At 46.7% G+C, this 21,460-nt stretch overlaps 1 protein-coding gene across 3 annotated transcripts; it reads right to left on the bottom strand.

Annotated features, from left to right (window-relative positions):
• Window positions 1–7,562: 7,562 nt before the first annotated feature.
• On the bottom strand, window positions 7,563–20,268 carry LOC145507900 (taurochenodeoxycholic 6 alpha-hydroxylase-like). Of its 3 annotated transcripts, none has more exons than XM_081495379.1 (12): window positions 20,035–20,268; window positions 17,281–17,422; window positions 16,609–16,653; window positions 16,046–16,173; window positions 14,965–15,089; window positions 14,444–14,598; window positions 13,889–13,995; window positions 13,615–13,805; window positions 13,385–13,518; window positions 11,606–11,670; window positions 11,385–11,461; window positions 7,563–8,564 (listed from the first exon to the last, which is right to left on the bottom strand). In XM_081495379.1, exons 1-12 carry the CDS (start codon window positions 20,227–20,229, stop codon window positions 8,369–8,371), a joined length of 1,560 nt encoding a protein of 519 aa, XP_081351505.1. In that variant the 5' UTR covers window positions 20,230–20,268; the 3' UTR covers window positions 7,563–8,368. The 3 variants fall into 3 exon arrangements, with proteins under 3 accessions (XP_081351505.1, XP_081351507.1, XP_081351506.1); XM_081495381.1 differs by having other exon boundaries at window positions 14,444–14,502; XM_081495380.1 differs by lacking the exon at window positions 16,609–16,653.
• Between the last annotated feature and the right edge of the window lie 1,192 nt (window positions 20,269–21,460).

The raw sequence follows: 21,460 nt of genomic DNA, 5'->3' as shown, positions 1-21,460 counted from the left end.
CCAGTTCTCTTGGGCCACCCATGCTGATTTGGACAGTTTCTTGGCTCCATAAACATTGATGATCCTGACTATGCCAAAGTTGTGTACACTCGAGGAGGCGAAGGTTCCTGGGAGAAGTTGAAGCTTCCTGAGAGCAAAGGGCTCAGGGTGCCATGTGGAGAGGGGTCCTGGGCCTGCACCCAAAGTCTGGCCAGGTGGGGACCCACCCTGTTTATCACCTGACTTCCTCTGGGAATCCCTCGGTCCCTGCGTGGCTCAGTCTTCTCTGTCTCCGGAAGATCCTAAGGCCCAGGTATACATGACTTCTTCCAGTGGGTTGGTGAGTGAGCACCTGCCTTCCCTGCCCTTCCCACTCCCCTTTGGTGCTGTGTGAGAAGGATCTTTGCCTGGCTGTCTCTCCCTACCCTGTTCCCACTCAGTCAGTTATCTGATCCACCAGACTACCTCATCCCCATGTTCCCTTCTTAAGCTCAGCTGCTCAGCCTCCTAGTGGGATGACAGAGAAGGAGGCAGGAGAACTCGTGGCTGGGCAGAGAAGCAGCACTCAGGCACCTTCTCCTGCTGCGTTTGTCTTTTTCCCTGTGTGGACGTCTATTCTGCTGGTTCTGTTTCTCTGTTAGAACTCAGACTAACTCAGATTTTGCTACCCATAATGTCGAAGAGGAGCAAAATCTGAGGGATGAATTCCCTGAATTGGTTTCTGGATGGTACTGTTTCTCTAAAAGAAGTAGTTGGAAAGACACTAATGACTGTGTGGTCAATGGTAAAGAGGACACAGGTAGTCTAGGGCATGAGGTAGCAATGTTGTTGTTGTTGTGTTGCTAAGTTGAGTCTGACACTTTGTGACCCCATGGACTGCAGCACGCCAGGCTTCTCTGTCCTTCAGTTTCTCCTGGAGTTTGTTCAAATTCATGTCCATTGAATTGGTGATGCTATCCAACCATTTCATCCTCTGTCTCCCCTTATCCTCCTGCCCTCAATATTTTCCAGCATCAGGGTCTTTTCCCATGTGTCTGTTTTTCACATCAGGTAGCCAAAGTACAGTAGCCTCAGCTTCAGCATCAGTCCTTGCAATGAATATTCAAGGTTGATTTCCTTTAGGATTGACTGGTTTGATCTCCTTGCCGTCCAAGGGACTCTCAGGAGTCTTCTCCGGCACCACAATTCGTAAGCAACAATTCTTCAGCGCTCAACCTTGTTTATGGTCCAACTCTCACATCCATACATGACCACTGAAAAAACCATAGCTTTGACTATACAGATCTTTGTCAGCAAAATAATGTCTCTGCTTTTTAACATGCTATTTAGGTTTATCATCGTTTTCCTTCCAAGGAGCAAGTGTCTCCAAATACATGGCTGCAGTCACCATCTACAGTGATTTTGAAGCCAAAGAAAGTGAGACTGCTATCTCTATGACTGCTTCCACTTTTTCAGCTTCTGTTTGCCATGAAATGTTGCAATGAGATGCCATGATCTTATATTTTAAACGCTGAGTTTCAAGCCAGCTTTTTCACTCTCTTCTATCACTCTTGTTAAGAGTTTTTTAGTTCCTCTTCACTTTCTGCCATTAGAGTAGTATCATCTGCATATCTGAAGTTGTTGGTATTTCTCCCGGTAATCTTGATTCCAGTTTGCGAGTCATGCAGCCAAACTTGCACATGATACACTCTGCACATAAACTGAATAAACAGGGTGACAATATACAGCCTTGACGTACTCCTTTCCCAATTTGGAACCAACCTGCTGTTTCATGTCCAATTCTAACTGTTGCTTCTTAACCGGCATCATTCAGGTTTCTCAGGAGGCAGGTAAGGTGGTCTGATACTCCCATCTCTTGAAGAATTTTCCAGTTTGTTGTGATCCACACAATCAAAGGCTTTAGCATAGTCATTGAAGCAGAAGTAGGTGTTTTTCTGGAAATCCCTCCCCTTCTCAATGATCCAGCAAATGTTGATAATTTGATCTCTGGTTCCTCTATGTTTTTAAGCCCAGCTTGTACATCTGGAAATTCTTGATTCAGATACTGCCGAATCCTAGCTTGTAGGATTTTGAGCATAATCTTGCTAGCATATAAAGTGAGCACAATGGTATGTAGTTTGAACATTCTTTAGCATTGCCCTTCTTTGGGATTGGTATCAAAACTGACCTTTGCCAGTCCTGTGACCACTGCTGAGTTTTCCAAATTTGCTGACATATTGAGTGCAGTCCTTTAAGAGCATCATCTTTGAGGATTTTCAATAAAGATACACAAAACATCATTATTGGATGTTACTAACCAAATTTTTATAAAAGCAAGGTTCTAATGACCATCTATTCAATATCTTAGAACTTTTCAGTCAAATTAAAGAGTTTAGTAAGATTGGCTGGTTGTTCCTAGCTGTACTAGTGAGAGCACTGAAGGAAATGGATGAGATTGTGGATTCAAACTCCCAGGCTAAACTATACATACTTGACCAGAAATCTTCTATGTCAGATCTGAAAGAAACCTTTGTTTCCTGTAGCCACATGGCCTCAGCCAAGGCTGAGATTTGTGAAAACTAAATCCAGGGTCTCATCCTGTCAATGTTTGAATTACGTGCAAGTTGATTTCCCAATCTTCTGCCAAAGTGTGAGCATTTATTGGGAAGTAATGGGAACCTGAAATTGGAATGGGGACATATGGGAAGATCACAGTGAAGCTGGAAACATTAAACCCCTAACTTTTGCTACTTCTTCTTTACCAATTGATGAATATATGTGTCCCAGTTATGCATTCCAGAACCAGAAAAATAACTTTAGTAGCGGTGGATATACAGCAAGAGCTAGGTGGCAATAACTTGCATGTCTGAGGTAAGGTTCTCCAGGAGGGTGTAAATGCTCTAAATTAAAGGCCAATGTATGGTGCTATTTTTTTTTTCCACTTTGTTGACTTTGAGTTGATTTGAAATACTATATTATTTTCAGGTGTACAGCAAAGTGATTCAGATATATGCATTATATGCATACATATTCTTTTTTAGATGCTTCCCTATTCAGTCCAGTTCAGTCGCTCAGTAATGTCTGACTCTTTGTGACCCCATGAATCGCAGCATGCCAGGCCTCCGTGTCCATCACCTACTGCCCGAGTTTACCCAAACTCATGTCCGTTGAGTTGGTGATGCCAGCCAACCATCCCATCCTCTGTCACCCCCTTCTCCTCCTGCCCCCAATCCTTCCCAGCATCAGGGTCTTTTCCAATGAGTCAACTTTTCACATGACGTGGCCCAAGTATTGGAGTTTCAGCTTCAACATCAGTCCTTCCAATGAACATCAGGATTGATCTCCTTTAGGATGCACTGGTTGGATCTCCTTGCTGTCCAAGGGACTCTCAAGAGTCTTCTCCAACACCATAGCTCAAAAGCATCAATTCTTCGGCGCTCAGCTTTCTTCACAGTCCAACTCTCACATTCATACGTGACTACTGGACAAACCATAGCCTTGACTAGATGGAACTTTGTGGACAAAGTATTGTCTCTGCTTTTTAATATGCTATCTAGGTTGGGCATAACTTTCCTTCCAAGGAGTAAGGGTCGTTTAATTTCATGGCTAAAATCACCATCTGCAGTGATTTTGGAGCCCCTCAAAATAATTCTGACACTGTTTCCACTGTTTCCCCATCTCTTTGCCATGATCTTAGTTTTCTCAATCTTTAAGCCAACTTTTTCACTCTCCTCTCTCACTTTCATCAAGAGGCTTTTTAGTTCTTCTTCACAAAATATATTGAAAAAATTTCCTGTGTTATACAGTAAATTCTTGAGATTGGTCTACTTTATATACAGTAGTGTTTATAGATCAATCCCATACTCCTAATTTATTCCGTTATCCCTTACTCCTTGGTAAGCTAATGCATGTTTCTATGCCTGTGACTCCATTTCTGTTTTGTAAAAAAGTTCATTTGTATTATTTTATACTTTCTCCCCAGTACCTCTATTCCTTTTATTTATTTATTTTAATTAGAGGCTAATTACTTTACAATATTGTGGTAGTTTATGTCATACATCAACAAAGCACGGGTGTACATGAGTCCCCACATCCTGTACCCCCTCCTACCCCATCTCTCTGGGTTGTCCCAGAGCACCAGCTTTGAGTGCCCTGCTTCATGTATTGAACTTGCACTGGTCATCTGTTTTACATATGGTAATACATTGATATCAGATTGATTATATTCTTTGCAGCCAAAGATGGAGAAGCTCTATACAGTCAGCAAAAACAAGACCGGGAGCGGACTGTGGCTCAGATCATGAACTCCTTATTGCCAAATTCAGACTTAAATTGAAGAAAGTAGGGAAAACCACTAGACCATTCAGCTGTGACCTAAATCAAATTCCTTATGATTATACAGTGGAAGTCAGAAATAGATTTAAGGGACTAGATCTGATAGACAGATTGCCTGATGAACTATGGACGGAAGTTCATGACATTATACAGGAGACAGCGATCAAGACTATCCTCATGGAAAAGAAATGCAAAAAAGCAAACTGGCTGTCTGAGGAGGGCTTACAAATAGCTGTGAAAAGAAGAGAAGTGAAAAGCAAAGGAGAAAAGCAAAGATATTCCCATCTGAATGCAGAGTTCCAAAGAAGAGCAAGGAGAGTTAAGAAAGCTTTCCTCAGCGATCAATGCAAAGAAATAGAGAAAAACAACAGAATGGGAAAGACTAGAGATCTCTTCAAGAAAATTAGAGATACCAAGGGAACATTTCATGCAAAGATGGGCTTGATAAAAGACAGAAGTGGTATGGACCTAACAGAAGGAGAAGATATTAAGAAGAGGTGGCAAGAATACACAGAAGAACTGTACAAAAAAGATCTTCACGACCCAGATAATCACGATGGTGTGATCACTCACCTAGAGCCAGACATTCAGGAATGTGAAGTCAAGTGGGCCTTAGGAAGCATCACTACGAACAAAGGTAGTGGAGGTGATGGAATTCCAGTTGAGCTATTTCAAATTCTAAAAGATGATGCTGTGAAGGTGCTGCACTCAATATGCCAGCAAATCTGGAAAACTCAGCAGTGGCCACAGGATTGGAAAAGGTCAGTTTTCATCCCAATCCCAAAGAAAGGCAATGCCAAAGAATGCTCAAACTACAGCACAATTGCACTCATCTCACATGCTAGTAAAGTAATGCTCAAAATTCTCCAAGCCAGGCTTCAGCAATACGTGAACCGTGAACTTCCAGATGTTCAAGCTGGTTTTAGAAAAGGCAGAGGAACCAGAGATCAAATTGCCAACATCCGCTGGATCATCGAAAAAGCAAGAGAGTCCCAGAAAGACATCTATTTCTGCTTTATTGACTATGCCAAAGCCTTTGACTGTGTGGATGACAATAAACTGTGGAAAATTCTGAAAGAGATGGGAATACCAGACCATATGACCTGCCTCTTGAAAAACCTGTATGCAGGTCAGGAAGCAACAGTTCGAACTGGACATGGAACAACAGACTGGTTCCAAATAGGAAAAGGAGTACGTCAAGGCTGTATATTGTCACCCTGCTTATTTAACTTATATGCAGAGTACATCATGAGAAACGCTGAGCTGGAAGAAACAGAAGCTGGAATCAAGATTGCAGGAAGAAATATCAATAACCTCAGATATGCAGATGACACCACCCTTATGGCAGAAAGTGAAGAAGAACTAAAGAGCCTCTTAATGAAAGTGAAAGAGGAGACTGAAAAATTTGGCTTAAAGCTCAACGTTCAGAAAACTAAGATCATGGCATCTGGTCCCATCAGTTCATGGGAAATAGATGGGGAAACAGTGGAAACAGTGTCAGACTTTATTTTTTTGGAGCTCGAAAATCACTGCAGATGGTGAATGCAGCCATGAAATTAAAAGATGTTTACTCCTTGGAAGGGAAGTTATGACCAACCTAGATAGCATATTTAAAAGCAGAGACATTAGTTTGCCAACAATGGTCCGTTTAGTCAAGGCTATGGTTTTTCCAGTAGCCATGTATGGATGTGAGAGTTGGATGGTGTAGAAAGCTGAGTGCCGAGGAATGGATGCTTTTGAAGTGTGTTGGAGAGGACTCTTGAGAGTCCCTTGAACTGCAAGATCTAGCCAGTCCATGCTAAGGGAGATCAGTCCTGGGTGTCCATTGGAAGGACTGATGTTTAAGTTGAAACTCCAATACTTTGGCCACCTAATGCGAAGGGTTGACTCATTGGAAAGGACACTAATGCTGGGCAGAATTGGGGGCAGGAGGAGAAGGGGACGACAGAGGATGAGATGGCTGGATGGCATCACTGACTCAATGGACATGGGTATGGGTAGACTCTGGGAGTTGCTGATGGACAGGGAGGACTGGCATGCTATGGTTCACGGGCTCACAAATAATCAGAGATGACTGAACGACTGAACTGAACTGAACTGAATATACATGTTTAAGTGCCATTCTATCATATCACCCAATCCCCGCCTATTCCCAAGTAGTCCAAAAGCCTGTTCTTTACTTCCTTGTCTCTATTGCTATCTTCCATACAGGGTCATCATTACCATCTTTCTAAATTCCATTTATATGCATTAATATTCTGTATTAGTCTTTCTCCAACTGACTTACTTCATTCTGTATAATAGACTCCAGTTCGTCCACCTCATTAGAACTGACTCAAATACTTTCTTTATAATACTGAGTAATATTCCATTGTGTATATGTACCACAACTTCCTTACCCATTCATCTCCTAATGGACATCTAGGTTGCTTCCATGTCCTGGCTTTTGTAAACAGTGCTACGATGAACACTGGGGTACACATTCCCTTAATTTCTGGTTTCCTCAGTGTGTATGCCATGCAGTGGGAAATCTGGGTCATATGGCAGTTCTATTTCCAATTTTTAAAGGAATCTCCACACTGTTCTTCATAGTGACTATACAAGTTTGCATTCCCAAGTGAGGCATTGTCATTTCTGCCTTAGCCTCTGGAGAAGCTCCATATTTACAAGTTTCCTGAGGGGCCCAGCTTCTCCTGGTGTGGCAGCCAAGACTTGTGCCCAGCTGCTCCCTACCAGGCCCTCCTGCACACACACGCCTCTACCCCTTGTGGTCTCTGAGGAGCCTTTAGGCCCTGCCTGTGAGGAAAGGCTGCCAGGGGGCTGGTGACATGGCCAGGATGGGTCCTTCTCAAATCTCTTCTGGGGTGAAGGAGACTCTTGTGCCTGACCAAGCGTGTAAGACTTCCCTGCTCAGCACAGGGTGGGCACTGACTGGACCCCTCTACAGATGTGGTGAGAAAGCTGCCACAGAAGAACAGGGAGGCTCCTTTCCTGACAGGTGTTGGTGTGAGCGTCTTCCCTCTGAGCCTTAGGCGACGAGGCCTTTCTCCTGACTCAGCTGTCATGGGAGCCTCAGGTGCCGGGCAGGTTGTGGGGCTTGAGTGACTCCAGAGTTTAAAGCTGCAGGGGGTCTGAACACGCTCTCCCTCTAGGGTCTTGGCCCCACAGAGCAGGTGTTATCTCCCCTCCTCCTCCCTGCTGTTATTCCCTCCCCTTCTCTCTCTTCTGCTTCATCCAACTCCTTTCAGAGAAGACACACACATTCCATATGATATTGTAAACTTTATTCATGGCCGGGGAAAGAGGAAATCATGCAAGTGAAACGCGGTAGACCGATCTCACACAGGCGACAGCAGCGGCCCAGGGCGAAGGGAGTTACACTGGGTTTAACAGTGATGACTTCCCATGTGTTCCTGTCCTAGTTCCCGGAAGCCCGGAATACACCTGTTTGATCTGAATTGCCCAAATAAGCACAAAGTTTTGATGAAAGACAAGGTTATGTGAAGACAGAAGCAGAAGGACATTTGAAGATAATTCTGGATTTAAATATGAAGGAGGACCAGGATCCAAGGAATGAAAGCATTGCAGCTCTAGATGCAAAAATGGCAAAAAGCAGGATCCTGTCCCAGGTCCCTGGATGAGGGGCCTGTCAACATCTTGGTTGTGTCCAGGGAAACCCATTTCTGACTTCTCACTCCAGAGCCATCAGAGGATAACTTTGTGTGGTTCTAAGTCCCTAAGGCAGAGGCAAATTATTTTAGCATCTAAACAGAAGTGGATACATGGACAGACAGGCAGCCAGAGGGGAGAAATACAGAGGAGAACAGACAGACTGGAGAATGTCGGGTGATCAAGATTCAGGTGGATCTTGAGAGACGCAGGGTGTCAGAGACAGATGGAGAGATAAGCAGATAGGGAGCCTGGAGAAAGGTGAGAGGAGAAGGGCAGAAAGTCTGCTGCTGGGCAGGAGGCAGGAGATGAGGCAAGCTGGCAGGGGGCAGACAGAAGGAAGAAGTGGGCAAAGAGGCAAGGACAGGAGAGAGTGACAGCAAGACAGGATGGCAGGCAGAGGCCCTCAGAGCTTGTCCTTTTCCCCACGTGGATCAGACAGCCTCCTGAGCTGCAAGTGGATCCCATTTTTGGATCTCAGCACAATGAGTGGCATGGGCACGGGGATCCTGGAGGGATCCGGTGACAGCTCAAAGCGAAGCAAGGTCAGGGCCACGGCCACCTTCAACTCATTCATGGCAAACCGCTTCCCGATGCAGTTCCTGGGTGAGGAGGGGAAAAGGAAGTGAGCAGAGACTTCTAATCCCTGCGGAGCACAGGGATTCAGGGCTGTCCTCCAGCTGGCCCAGCCCTGATCCCTTCCTTACTCATCACACTGAAGTTGCCAGCAAAGCTCTCCCCCGACAGATGACAAAGTCCACCTCTCTAAGGTCTAGCTCCTAACTCCTAGTCCTGCTCTCAGCAGGAAAACCTGGGGAGCATCGGTGCTCCAAGCCACAGAGTCAAGAGAAGTGGATCAAGAACTGCGAACCAGTACTTTATTCACTCGTCCACTGTCAATTCCTGGTTTCAGGTCAGCCCAGTGCACTGTATCGGGCAGGGTGGACACTCTCTCAGGACCTTATCACCTACGGTGGACAAACAGGCTGTCGAGTCCCCAGAGATGCCAAGACAGGGTTGTGCAAGGAATCAGAATGCTAACAGGGAGGCTTCCTGGAGAGGACAAGGGTTAACCACCCTGAACCTACTGGACCAATTCCCTCCCAGTTAATGGTCTGGCTTTCTGTCTCCCTCAGCTCCTCAGTCAATCTACATTTGGAACCTTCCCAATACAATCCAGAAATGACCCTCGTAACCATCCCTTGGGCTCCTCATCTGACTTTTTCAGCCTCCGTTCCTCCCCTCCCTCTACAACCACAGTAGCTCCAGGACTGCTATATTCCACATCACAGGGGGGACACGTCCCAGTGCCTCACCTGCATCACAGCCCTCTCTGGGTTCTTCCAAGCTCATCTGGGGTCTGTCCCTCTCCTCTTCCTGACTCAGGCACTGTTGAGGTTCCCTCCCCTCGCCTCTGCCATCCTCATGCTCAAGGCTCAATCCAGTGACCACCACCCTCACCCCCTCTGCTGGCTGCACCTCTTCCCACTCTGGACCCTCAAGGCATCATGGGTGTTAACTCAAGGACACATCACATCCAGTGCCCAGCACAGTGCCAGATCATGGATCCTCCCACAGTCTGCTCAATGAATGAATGAGTGAAAGAGTGGGTGTGCGAATGATGTCTGTCTTGAGTAGACGTGTTGACATGTTGACAGTCAGCCCTGAGTGAGGACAGCATTATCATCCCTGTGTTCCCATCTCCTAGCACGGGTCCTGGTACACGGAGACACGCTTAATACATACTTCCATATTTAAACAATATTAATTGAATTGAAAACAAGTCAAGTGGAATGAGAATATAAGAAATATTCAGTCTGACCTAGGAATCAAGCTGCGTAAGCCCTCCTGTCCTCTAGTGGCAGCTGCATGACAGGCAGCCATATCTACAAGGAAGGACTGGACTCTGGTGTAAACCAAATCCTAGAATCAATTCAGGAAGACAGTTTGCATCAATACTGTTCTGCAAAGGTTGATTCACCAACTGAGAGATTACTAGAGCTGTAGAGTGAGAAAAAACTTGTTTCTACTAAATTACAAAGTCACTGAAGTTACTATTTCAGGGGAGGTTCTCCAGCCTTTAAGATCTTCAGAGCAATCATTTAGGAGTGTATAATCCAGGATAAGAGCTGTTTCGATGTGCTTTATGTCTTACATGCAATGGATTTTTCAAATGCATGTGTCAAACACAAAATAGTCTCCCTCCTGTAAGGAAAGAGCAAATTAACCAAGATGACATGGTCAGGCTCTCTTGCCCTGTGGTCTCTCACTGTTGCCTCATGCTTTGTAAATAATGATTATGTAACAGCTGAGATCACGTATACCACTGCATGCGTGTGTCACATGGTACTCGCTTGGACTCTGGCTACTTTTGTTATATAAAGTCCACCTGGAAAAGCTCTGGAGGACGTGTGTGGTACACCTTTATGAGTTTCACCATGAAAGCCCTGGTTACTGCTGCACTGGGGCTACGTTGGGCAACATCATGGCTATATTATATGAGGTTATGTTCTAGCTAGGCTGTGGTGTTTATGGTTGCTGCTATGGTGGCTGCGTCAGGCAGGACAGAGGCTGTGTTATGGCGGCCATTCCAGCCAGGAGAGAATAAATGTGTCTGCAGTTCCTATGGATCGTCTAGTCCTCCTTCAGCCTCTTAGCTGACCCTTTGCTTATCCTGGGTTCAGCAAACAGTGTGCACCGTGTGAACAGTGAGGCAACTGGCATCATGAGCAGAATCAGCAATAGAGTCCTCCACTTTAAGGTCTTTCTTACTAACATTACCCTGTACTATATGGGACTGTGGTGTCTAAATTCTGCTTTTAAATGAAGAATTTTGGCAACAGAAAACTGTGTCATTGTTATATTAATACACAGTGAAAACTATGTTGGATGTCCTTCAGGAATAGAGAACACACTGATGACTATGAAAATTTCTTCAAACTACAGCTGTAACTGATCACATACATGACTTGAAGCCTCAGGACATGGAAGGCAGTTGGAATTCCCAGCCTAGGCAAGCACGATGAATACATTGAGGGGCAGACTGGTGAATTAAGCAAAAACCAGTGGGCTGACTAGGAAGGCGGGAACAGAGAAAATCATCTTTTTAGGTGACTGAAATTGTGCTAACCAAACGTGTAGTTTAAGTTTCAGGAAGACCTCTAATGCTAAAACGTCATACTTCTACAGTGGGAAAAATCCAGGATACTTTGGATGGAAATGAGGTCAATCCTTGTGGACATTAGGAGGTCAGTGTCATTGTGGTGGGCCCTGAAGACCTTCTTGTACATGGAGAACCACACCTCCTTCTCAGCACTTCAACATACAAGGACAGAACTTCATGTTCCACACGTGAAGGTTGACAGTCACACACATCGGGTAGCAACCAGTGACACTTGCTTCCCCAAGTACAGAGGCCTCACCTGGAGCCTCCTGAGAAGGGCAGGAAGGCATGGCTGTGTCGACTAGAACCTGGTGCAAAGCGGGTTGGGTCAAACACCTGCAGAGAGAGCACCGGAGCCAGGACATTTGGGGTCAAATCGCTTAAGTGAATCCACCAGGGGATAAGAATCTCAGAGAGGGAGCAGGGGAAGGGTTTGGTGTCGGGAGAGCATCCCATCTCCTCCTCCTCCGTTCATCATACCTCTGGGTTTGGCCACACCTTCGGGTTGTGATGAAGCCCATAAAAAGAGAGGGAGACTAAGATTCCTGTGGGGCAGAGAGGAGAGAGAGAAGCCTGATGATCCCATGGTGCAGGGGATGTGTGTCTTCACAAAAGTCCTGGGAGCCACCATGGGAGCACCCTCTGTCACTCTGAATGAAATGATGCTCTTGCAAGACAGGTGGGCGGGGCATGACAAAGCACACCATCACAGATTAGGGGTAAGTGACCACAGCCCAGGATTGAGAATTAAAAGAACTGCAAGGTTATGCTTAGGAGCAGCTCAGGTGACAACTCACATTTATCAGGTGCCATCATGAACCCAGGGAAAGTGAAATAATCATTTAATCCTCACACAAGCTCTCCTGTCCCCACGAGCCCATGAAGCACCTGAGGCTCAGAGAGGTTATGGGTTGGGTCTATGGTCCCACATTTTGGAGGAAACCAGGCTGGGATTAAGACCCACTGGATGCTAAATCAGTGAGTGCCTTCCAGCCATGACAGGGCTCTTAGACCTCATCATCACCTGCTCTTTGCCATCCACCAGAGGACACCTCAGAGACTAGACCCTCTGACGTATGACAGTGGAGTCTGTTGAGCTCCCTCCTTTACTTACACCCCATATGGAAGAACCATGCCTCCCCCTGCTTCTGCTTTTCTCTTAAGCCTTCATGATTCAAGGAATTAGAATTTTAGTCTCCATCGTAAGACCGCACAGAAGGGTCAACATTTATTTGTTGAGCTTTGTTGCATTCAAATTCTGTGTCAAATCATTTTTCTTTCAGTAGAGGTTAATTACTTCACAATGATGTGCTGGTTTCTGCCTTACTACAGTGCAAATAAGGTACAGTTATGTATGTACATATATATGGATAAGGAAATGGCAACTCACTCCCATATTCTTGCCTGAGAAATGTCATGGACAGTGGAGCCTGGTGGGCCACAGTCTATGGGGTCTCAAAAGAGCCAGACACAACTTAGCAACTAAACAACAGCTATATCCCCTCCATCTTGCATCTCTCTCCCCCTTCCCATTCCACCCCTCTAGGTCACCTCAGAGAATCAGGCTGGGCTTCCTTTTATATAGCAGCTTTCCACTAGATACATGTTAATATTTCACACATGGTAGTCTGTCTATGTCAATGGTACTTTCCCAATTCATCCTACCCTCTCCTTACCCTCCTGCGTCCACAAGTCCATTCCCTATGTCTGCATCTACATTCCTTCTCTGCAAATAGGTTCATCAAAACTATTTTCTTAGATCCTATATATACATGTGTGTGTGTTAATATATGGTATTTGATTTTCTCTTTCTGAGTGCTTCACTCTGTATAACAAGCTGTAGATTCTTCCACTTCACTGCAACTGACTCAGATTCATTCCATTTTATACTGACTAATATTCCATTGCATATATAGACCACATCTTCATTATCCATTCATCTGTCAGTGGACATCTAGGTTGCTTCCACGTCCTGGCTGTTGCAAACAATGCTGCAATGAACACTGTGGCACATGTGCTTTTTGGATTCTGGTTTTCCCAGGGTATATTCCCAGTAGTAGGTTTGTTGAATATGTGGTAGTATTAATTGTAGGTTTTATGGAAAAGCATTTTTTAAAACTCATTCAAACTACAGAATAAATATTATCTTTAGGCAGACAAGAGCCAGAGTATTCTGGAACTGGAAGTGCACAGGTGGATTTCTGGTCTACCACGTGGTTCTACAGTGTGCTTAGCTGAATGGTGAGGTGAGGTTCATACCTGCAGGTAAGGAGCATCCATCAGGGAAGGTGATGGGCTTGCTAAGATTTCTGGAAACAGTTGGCACTGGCGTGTAGAGTCTCATGGCCTCCTTGATGCACATGGTGGTGTATGGCATCTGGTCCAGATGGTCCCTGAAAGGAAGCTCATTTGAGGACAGGCGGGACTGGACAACCACTGATTCTCTCTAGCTCAGGTAGGACAGGGTCCTTCACCTCCAGGAAACTCACCACGTGATGGAAGCACCACCCCCCAGGAGGCTCTGGATCTCTTCCCGACACCTCTGCTGATGCTCTGGGTGGGAGGCTAGAGCATAGAGGATCCAGGAGATGCCACTGGCTGTGGTGTCGTGACCCCCAAACATGAACGTGTCCACTTCGGCACGGAGGTCCTCGTCAGACAAGCTGCTTCCATGCTCCATCTGTGGAGGCAGGGCCAGAGTGCAGCTATGCCCTTCCTGTGTGCTTCTGCCCAAAGGCTCAGGCCTCTCCTGCCCACACTCACTCTGGCAAAGAGGAGGATGTCCAGGAAGTCCAAGTGCCTCCTGCTCCTCACCGTCTCCAGCTCTCCCTCCTTCTGCAGGTGAGCCTTCCTCTCCTTGATCACTGCATCTGTCCCAGAACAGTGGTTCCCAGACAGAGCTGAGGACTCTGAGGGTTCAGATGCAGCACCCACCATAGCCCCATCTGCCCCTCAGGCCCAATCTGGCTGCCAGGTGGCTGAGGGTGAGGGTGGGACTAGGGGAACATATCAGGACTGAGAGCTCAAGCATCATCTACTCCAGACAGGAATCCCCGCAGTATCACAGCCCGTGGGGCCTCTGCCTGAATTCTGTCAGGAGGGGAGTCTCACTCAGTCATCATCAACCTGGTGACTACTGAAATTCTCTACACAAGACCTGACACCCTGAACTCTGGGTTCACAGTCCGTGCAGAAGGCGGGTGTGGGTCAGCTCCTGAAGAGAAAGCAGGAGTCTGGGCTCTGCCTGAAGCGTCAAGGTCAGGTCTTTCACATGTGCCTAATGAAGGTAGGGGAGCAGCCTAACGGGAAGAGGGGAACCTGTGTGTTGATGGGCGAGGTGGCAGGCCTGCTGGTTCCAGCGGCCTTCAGGGGTCAGCCTGTAGATGAAGTCGTTCTGATAGAAAGCATTCTTCAGTCGGGAAACAATCAGATGAGTGAGGTCCCTGGTGGTCTTGATGTAGGACTGAGAATTCCTGAAGGGAGAGGACACAGAAAAGACTGGAGTTGAGGGAGCCTCTGACCTGGAGAGCAAGTTGGGCTCTGGGTGGAGAATTCCTCAGGTAACACTGAGGCATTGTCATTTCTGCCTCATTGCCCAGGAGCCATCCCCCTGGAGTCCTTTACAAGTGTCCTGAGCAGCCAGGCTTCTCCCTCTGCAGGATTCAGGGACCTCTGAGAGAGTCAAGGGTGGTCTGGGTGGAATTTGACCATGGTCCGTGTCTCTGTATAGAATGTTACTTTTTGTGCTGATAAGCATCCACACTGCTCTTACTGCCTCTCAGGTAAGTCCTTCCCAGGTGGTGAGAACAGGACCCTGCCCTTGAAGAGCTGTCACTGACCTGTCTGCCTGGACGCTGCCGTGGTGGCTGAAGGCGCACTTCATGATGGTGTCCAGGGTCATCAAGGAGACATGTCCAAAGATCTCCAGATGTGAGTCCTGGCTGACGAGCTTCTCCCACTTGTCCTGTGGAGGGAGGAGGCACTGACCCTGCTCTGCTCCCCTAGAAGACCTGTGCTGCCAAGGCCAGGCTTTCTCTCTGTCTCTACGTCTTCAGATGACATTTCTTCACTTTCTAGGCAGACGTGTTTTAGCAACTTAGGGCTGTAACACTCCTGTATAATGTGATGGCTATTTTTTCTGAGTCTTTCGTATATATGCAGTTATATTCTCTTCTTATATCCTAACTAATTCTGCATATTTGGAATAACATGATAATTAACCACCTTTGGCAGAGCAGAAAGCAGTTTCTCAGGGGACAACGGGAGAATTTTTGTGTCCTGAGATAAGATCTGGACAGGTGATATCCAACACTAGATGCAAATATTTGAAGGCAAGGAAAAGCTAAAGTTGCTCTAATGGGGCTCCTAGAAGGGGCATGAGCTACTCAATTGCTCTCATTCATCTAATGTTAGCTAAGAACAGGTGCTACCTGGTCTGGATCAGAGATGATGTTTGTGAAGGCCCAGCTCTGTGAGTGTAGACCTGGCTTCATTTCCTCCTATGAATGGCTCAGTGACATGCAGAAGCCATGACACCTAGGCCAGAGCCCACCTGCCTGACATCCTGGGATGTCCTCTCTGCCACTGAAGCTGCCATTGTCCAGGGCGGCCAGGGCCAATTTGAGCTGACCTCCTTGCTCTACTCCCCTGCGTTCAAACATGGAGACGCAAGAAGAGTCGACCCTGAATACACCATGGCCCTGATTTCTCTCGGTGAGGAGAAAATTATGGATCCATGTTGGTGCCTAGATGTTCCTCTGTCCCACGTTAGTTTAAATTAGTACTGTCTTGTACTAAGTCGTGAATGCATCATTCTGGGTGGCTCTATTCAATGGGTGTCCGAGGGACAAAAGTGTCTGATAGTGGACTATGTCAGCTGTGCTGTATTCTAGTGCGTATGGTGACAAGGGATGGACTCACAAGCATCACTCGGACAGAGTCGGCCATGATTCCCACGTAGGGCTTCAGGATGTCATAGTGGAAGGCTGGGGTTAGCATCCGCCGGTGCTTGAACCACGTCTGCCCCTCCAACAGCAGCAAACCTGTCCCTGAACCACAGATGGCTGTATTTGGGCATCGCCAAGACCAGGGCCATCTTGGGAGGAACCAAGGGTGTCAGGAGAAGTCTCATCATGGGCCAGGGTCGGCGAGGCCAGTACCCTTCAGGGATGTGAATTTCCAATACGTTTGTCCATAGCATGTGATTATGATAGCAATGAGGTCGAAAAAGTGTAGGAGGTCAGGTGATAAAAAAACTTATTGAACAGTCAGGGAACATTAGAAAAGACTGAAAAGTGATGAAGAAGCGGCTAGGTTTCACAGGGCTACAGCATCATGAAAAACACTGATGGTATTATTAGAAAAATGAGGTTTGATTCAGAGTTGAGGATTCCTGGCTCCTGTTGTTCTCCATTTACCCAAAGAGACCGCTCTTGGTGAACCTAACGGGTGGGTGGTCGGCACTTGTATTTAAATGTACTTACCAACCCAGGGCTTCAGGTATCTGTAGATAATTTGAGCCTTTGGGTCTGAAAAGTAAGGAGGGAAGATGGATGGGACCCAACTCTGCAGACAGCCTCTAGAGCAGCTGAGGTCTAGACCGTGGGCTCCCTTCCCTTCCTGGTGCTTGTCAGATGGCAGTCAGTCTGATGCCACCAACACTTGCCTCCCATCCCTGACTGTCTCTGTCCTGGTTATCACCATGGTCCCAGGAATGTAGCCTCAGTGTTGCAGAGCAGAACACCCACAGGACTAAGATGGTGAATTGCCCTGAAACATCAATTCTGTTCAGTGCCATAGAATGAGACAGAATCTGTGATTTTTCTACAATCGGTGGTGGTCTGGCCATCTCATGACCCAGGGCAGGCAACAGTGAAAGGTGCCCAACCTAGGCCAGTGTGGACAGGGAATTTGCTCCAGGTCTGGGATCATCTCACTTTGTTTGTAAGAAGGAAAAAGACGTAAAAGAGAAACCAGCCCCACCAGGAGTAAAGCATTTATTAGTAATAAATAATGTTGTCCTTATCTGGCTTGGAATTGGGTGTTTGGAGGAATTCAGGCCTTGGCGTCTGATGTCCCAGTGTCTTATGAAATTTCACACCCAGGGGCATGTACTCAAATGGAACATTGTCTCTGGCTGAGGGTTTCGCTCTCACCTGATCTCCCCAGGATCACCTTCATGTAGTCAGGGTCGTAGACCACAAATTGGGCCCTTGTGCCCCACAGCCAGCGAACACAGGCCCTCGGGTATTTCTCTACCCTTTTCAGTAGGTGTGGCAGCTCACCCTCCTCTTGGAACTGTCACCAGGGGAAAGACAAGTCAATGACTTCTTTCTTTTAGTTCCGGAGCAGGAGTAGAGGTGAAGGCTTGGAAGGGTGTCAGGAGATAACTCTTGATCTATCAGCAGAACTAAAGGTTTAGAACTATTTCTTCTGACCTGGAATCTCATCCAACTTTGCAGGCTGTCCACCATTGTCCTAAGATCAGATTCTGTCCCATGTCAAGTAGAGTTATGGGTCAACACTACAAACTGCCTACAGAATCTTACATCAAAGATAACTACATGGCTTGTGAAACACTGGAAATAATTTGCACACAGTGACATAATTCCTTGAGCAATTTATGATCATTTGTATCACTTGATGGGCTTCCCATGTGGCTTAGGTGTTAAGGAACATGCCTACAAAACGGAGACCTGGGTTGATGCCTGGTTGGGAATATCCCCTGGAGAAAGTAAGCAGTTTTTTCATATTATTTGGTTTTTTTAGAGAAGAGATAGATATTTTAAGAAATGAATTTATATATTAATTTCATTTTGCCATCCTAATCGTATATATGTTTGATGCTATCTCAGAATACATGTTAATGTATCTTAGTATGAAAGAACGTTTGCAATGTGTATGGCTAAGTGAAAAAAATTAAATATTACATTGTGTGTGTAATATTATTTTCCATGTTGAGTATGTGAACAGTTGTAGAACAGATTCTGCATGTACAAATATGAGAATGATATTGAAATAAGATTTTGATATGTGGATTTTTAATCTCAGTTTCATTGACTAATTGTCAGAAACCTTTGTGCACTTCCCATCTTGTAGTTGAATCTTTGCAAACTCCTACGTGTGGACCATGAAGGCCTTTCCTTTCTGACTTTACCCTCTCTCTTCTTGCCCTGACAGGCTGGCGATTCCACAGGACCCATTGCTCTGCCTCCAAGATGCTGCTGCCAGCACTCCTTGCCCTGGATCTACCTGCTCATCTTCCAGGTCTTTGCTCATGTTCTTCCCTGGTTGCCCATCATCTTTACCACAGAGCAACTGCCTCTCCTCAACTTTGGAGACTCAGTTTGTCTTGTTATCTCTGAATTTCTTGTCAGCAGTTGATCCCAGGCATGTTGCATTTAGTCACATCGTCTTTACTTCGATGGCTTCTGTGTAACTCAGAGCAACCCTCTGCTCTTTGGTATCTCATCTCTGCCTGCATCCTTCTAGTATCAAGACTCACCAGCTCTGAGGCAATTTGTCTACCCTGCGTCACGTTCCTTCACTGAGCTTGTGTGTACTGAGCAGTAACTCTGTGCCAGACACAGGTGGAAGGCACTAAACTAGGATGCGGCTCTAGATGCTTGTCTGTTTGGAGCCTGCAGGTTAGTGAAATAGACTGAGAGACCAAGTGGCCATAAGAGAAGGGCATCATGAAAGTGTGATGGACAGAAGCCGTAGGCTATGGGGAAGCTTTAGGGAAGGGGGCCCAACCCAGAGCTGGATGTTAGAAAAGCCTTCTTCCTGCACTTGCTCTTTCTTTGACTCATAATTTACCGAGATGCTTTCAGGACAGAAAGGTAAACCAGAGGCAAGATTTCCCAGAAGAAGCTCATAGCTATGATCTTGCAGAGAGAAACAGCTGTATCTAGTTAGCACTGTCATGTGGGAAGGACATCCAAGGGAAAAAGAGTGTCCTCTCCACTCCTGGGAGACCCAGGATGAAAATGACTTGGACCTGGGGCTTGTGAGACACTCATATGAGGGATGAAATCATTCCGGGGAGAGGGCACATGGGAGCTGAGTCCCAGAGGCTGGAATGCACAGGCTGGGGGGAGGACCTTGAGTAACCTGGGGTGCAGGAGATTAGGAAGGAGAGGGGAGAGAGGTACTGGGCCAGCCCGCATGGGGCTTGGGCTGCTTCTAGTTCTTGTCCTTGTCTCCACTCTGCTCTAATTGCACTGCTGAGAAACGGAGACCTCAGCTCTCTGCAACCTGTGATTATCTCCTAACCTTCTTTAAGCCGCAGACCCTCGGTGAGCCATTTCCATGTGGCCCTGACTTTGCTCTGAGCTCCCGGGCCCCTCCGGGGCAGTGGTGCCCTGCTGGGTGGGCAGGTGCTGCCCCTCCCAGCCTGCAAGCTGCTCCCTTCCCTCCTGTCTGTCCCTCCACATAGAGGACTGACACCGCTCTGTGCAGGCTCTGTTTTGGGTGCTGAGGGTGAGGAGGATTACAGGCTCAGTTCCAAGAGCTCATCCTCCAGAGACAGGACACCAAACAGGCAGTTCTCCTCACCTGGTCCCATCATGTGATCGTCGCTCCAGTCTGTGGCCTCTGGTGTGGGTTTTCGGCACTGACCTTACGTGACTAAAGAATTCCTTAGTCTGAATGAACCAAGCTGGTTTGTCTCCACACCTGACATAACCCAACCCAGCAAGTAAGCCTCTTTTCCTGTGATTTGACACCTTCTTAGATTCCTGTCTGTTGTCTCCACACACAGTGAACCTACAGGGCAGGGCTGATCCATCAGACGGGACATCTGTGCTCTCAAGCAAGCACAGGGCCAGGTATGAACTTGCTGAGTGTGACCATGCTCTAGATCTCCAGCCCTCCCGACCTTCCCACTCCCCCATCCAGCTCCATCCTACCTCCCGCTTGTGTCCATAGAGCCAGTGGGAAGGAGGAGACGGGAAGTGATGAAGGGCTTTGAGCAGCCACTGTCTGTGCAGGTAGAGCTGTGCCACTTTGAGCAGAAGCAGAACCAGGCTGAGCAGGGAGACCACCTGCAGGAGCCCAGAGACACTGCCCAGGACTCTGGACGGGCTCAGTGCAGAGACACTCATGGTGCAGTGGCTTCTGGAGCACTGACTGTCCCTGACTGTGGCTGACTTTCCCTGAGCTCCCAGCCTGATCTGGGAGGATCTCCCCGCCCACCTGGGGGAGGGTGAAGGTGAACATAGAGCTCAGATCTGGGGCACCAGACTTGCTGTTCTTTTTTGTTTTTGCTTTTCTTAAACCAATCTCTCTCTTGTTACAAAATGTAAGTATTATGAAGAGAAGATACTATTTATAAATTGATCTGGGAATCTGGGTTGTTCTAGGATACTGCAAACTATTACATGCTTACATTTTTTGAAACTTTTAACAGTTTGAAATAAAACAGAAAAGTAAATATTTTTAAAAGTTTCCTGATGACTGAGTCCCTTCAGTGTTCACCTGAAACTATCACACATTGATTACTGAGTGTACTCCAATAAAAATTGGGCTGGTGGCTCAAGGGTAAAGAATCTGCGTGCAATGCAGGAGACCCAGGTTGATCCTTGGTCAGGAAGATCCCCTGGAGAGAGGAATAGCTACCCATTCCAGTATTCTTACCTGCAGAAATCCACAGACAGAGGACCTTGGCACATTACAGTCCATAGCATGGCAAACAGTTGGAGCCTACTGAGCGACTAACTTTCTTTTCAGTAAAAAAATACAAAAGGTTAAAAAAAACTAGCAAACATACATATTACAAAAAGCTTCCTTGAATAACATCCCTGTGGTATCTTATCTAACAGTGTGATATTGTACAGAATCAGGTTTAATTCTCTAGTATAAATAGCCTTGAAGTACCCTGCTTGACACATGAATCATTTCATTTGTCCAAGGCAACTGAAACTTCCACGGGTTCTCCTAAGATAAGCTGCTCCCATTCTCCAACTGTGGAGGCAAGGCCAGAGTGCAGCTATGCCCTTCCTGTGTGCTTCGGCCCAAAGGCTCAGGCCTCTCCATCCCACACTCACTCTGGCAAAGAGGAGGATATCCAGGAAGTCCAAGTTCCTCCTGGTCTTCTCTTTCTCTAGCTGTCCCTCGTTCTGCAGGTGAACCTTCCTCTCCTTGATCACTGCATCTGTCCCGGAACAGTGGTTCCAACCAGAGATGAAGACTCTGGGGTCCCAGATGCAGCCCCACCATAGCCCCCAATTCTTATCTCTATATGGCAGTAGCACATGTGTGTTGAGGTGTGTGTCCCATAAGATGGGCAATAATGTGTCCATGTGTCTGCAAGAGGGAACAGGCTTGGCTGTAGAA

The sequence above is a fragment of the Giraffa tippelskirchi genome, chromosome 5 (genome assembly GCF_054371585.1).
Source record: "Giraffa tippelskirchi isolate mGirTip1 chromosome 5, T2T-mGirTip1v1.2.pri, whole genome shotgun sequence".
NCBI classification, from domain to species: Eukaryota; Metazoa; Chordata; class Mammalia; order Artiodactyla; family Giraffidae; genus Giraffa; species Giraffa tippelskirchi.
The sequence above is the reverse complement of the archived record's forward strand: the minus strand, read 5'-3'. Positions and strand labels throughout refer to the sequence as shown.

What these genes read in the sequence shown, in the direction of transcription:
- LOC145507900 (XM_081495379.1), bottom strand. Translation starts at nt 20,229, where the DNA reads ATGAGTGTCTCTGCACTGAGCCCGTCCAGAGTCCTGGGCAGTGTCTCT. An exon ending in ATACCTGAAGCCCTGGGTTG is followed by an intron (nt 16,174 to 16,608) that starts GTAAGTACATTT and finishes TCTGTGGTTCAG; the next exon opens with GGACAGGTTTGCTGCTGTTG. An exon ending in CCTCGCCCATCAACACACAG is followed by an intron (nt 13,996 to 14,443) that starts GTTCCCCTCTTC and finishes GTTCTGGGACAG; the next exon opens with ATGCAGTGATCAAGGAGAGG.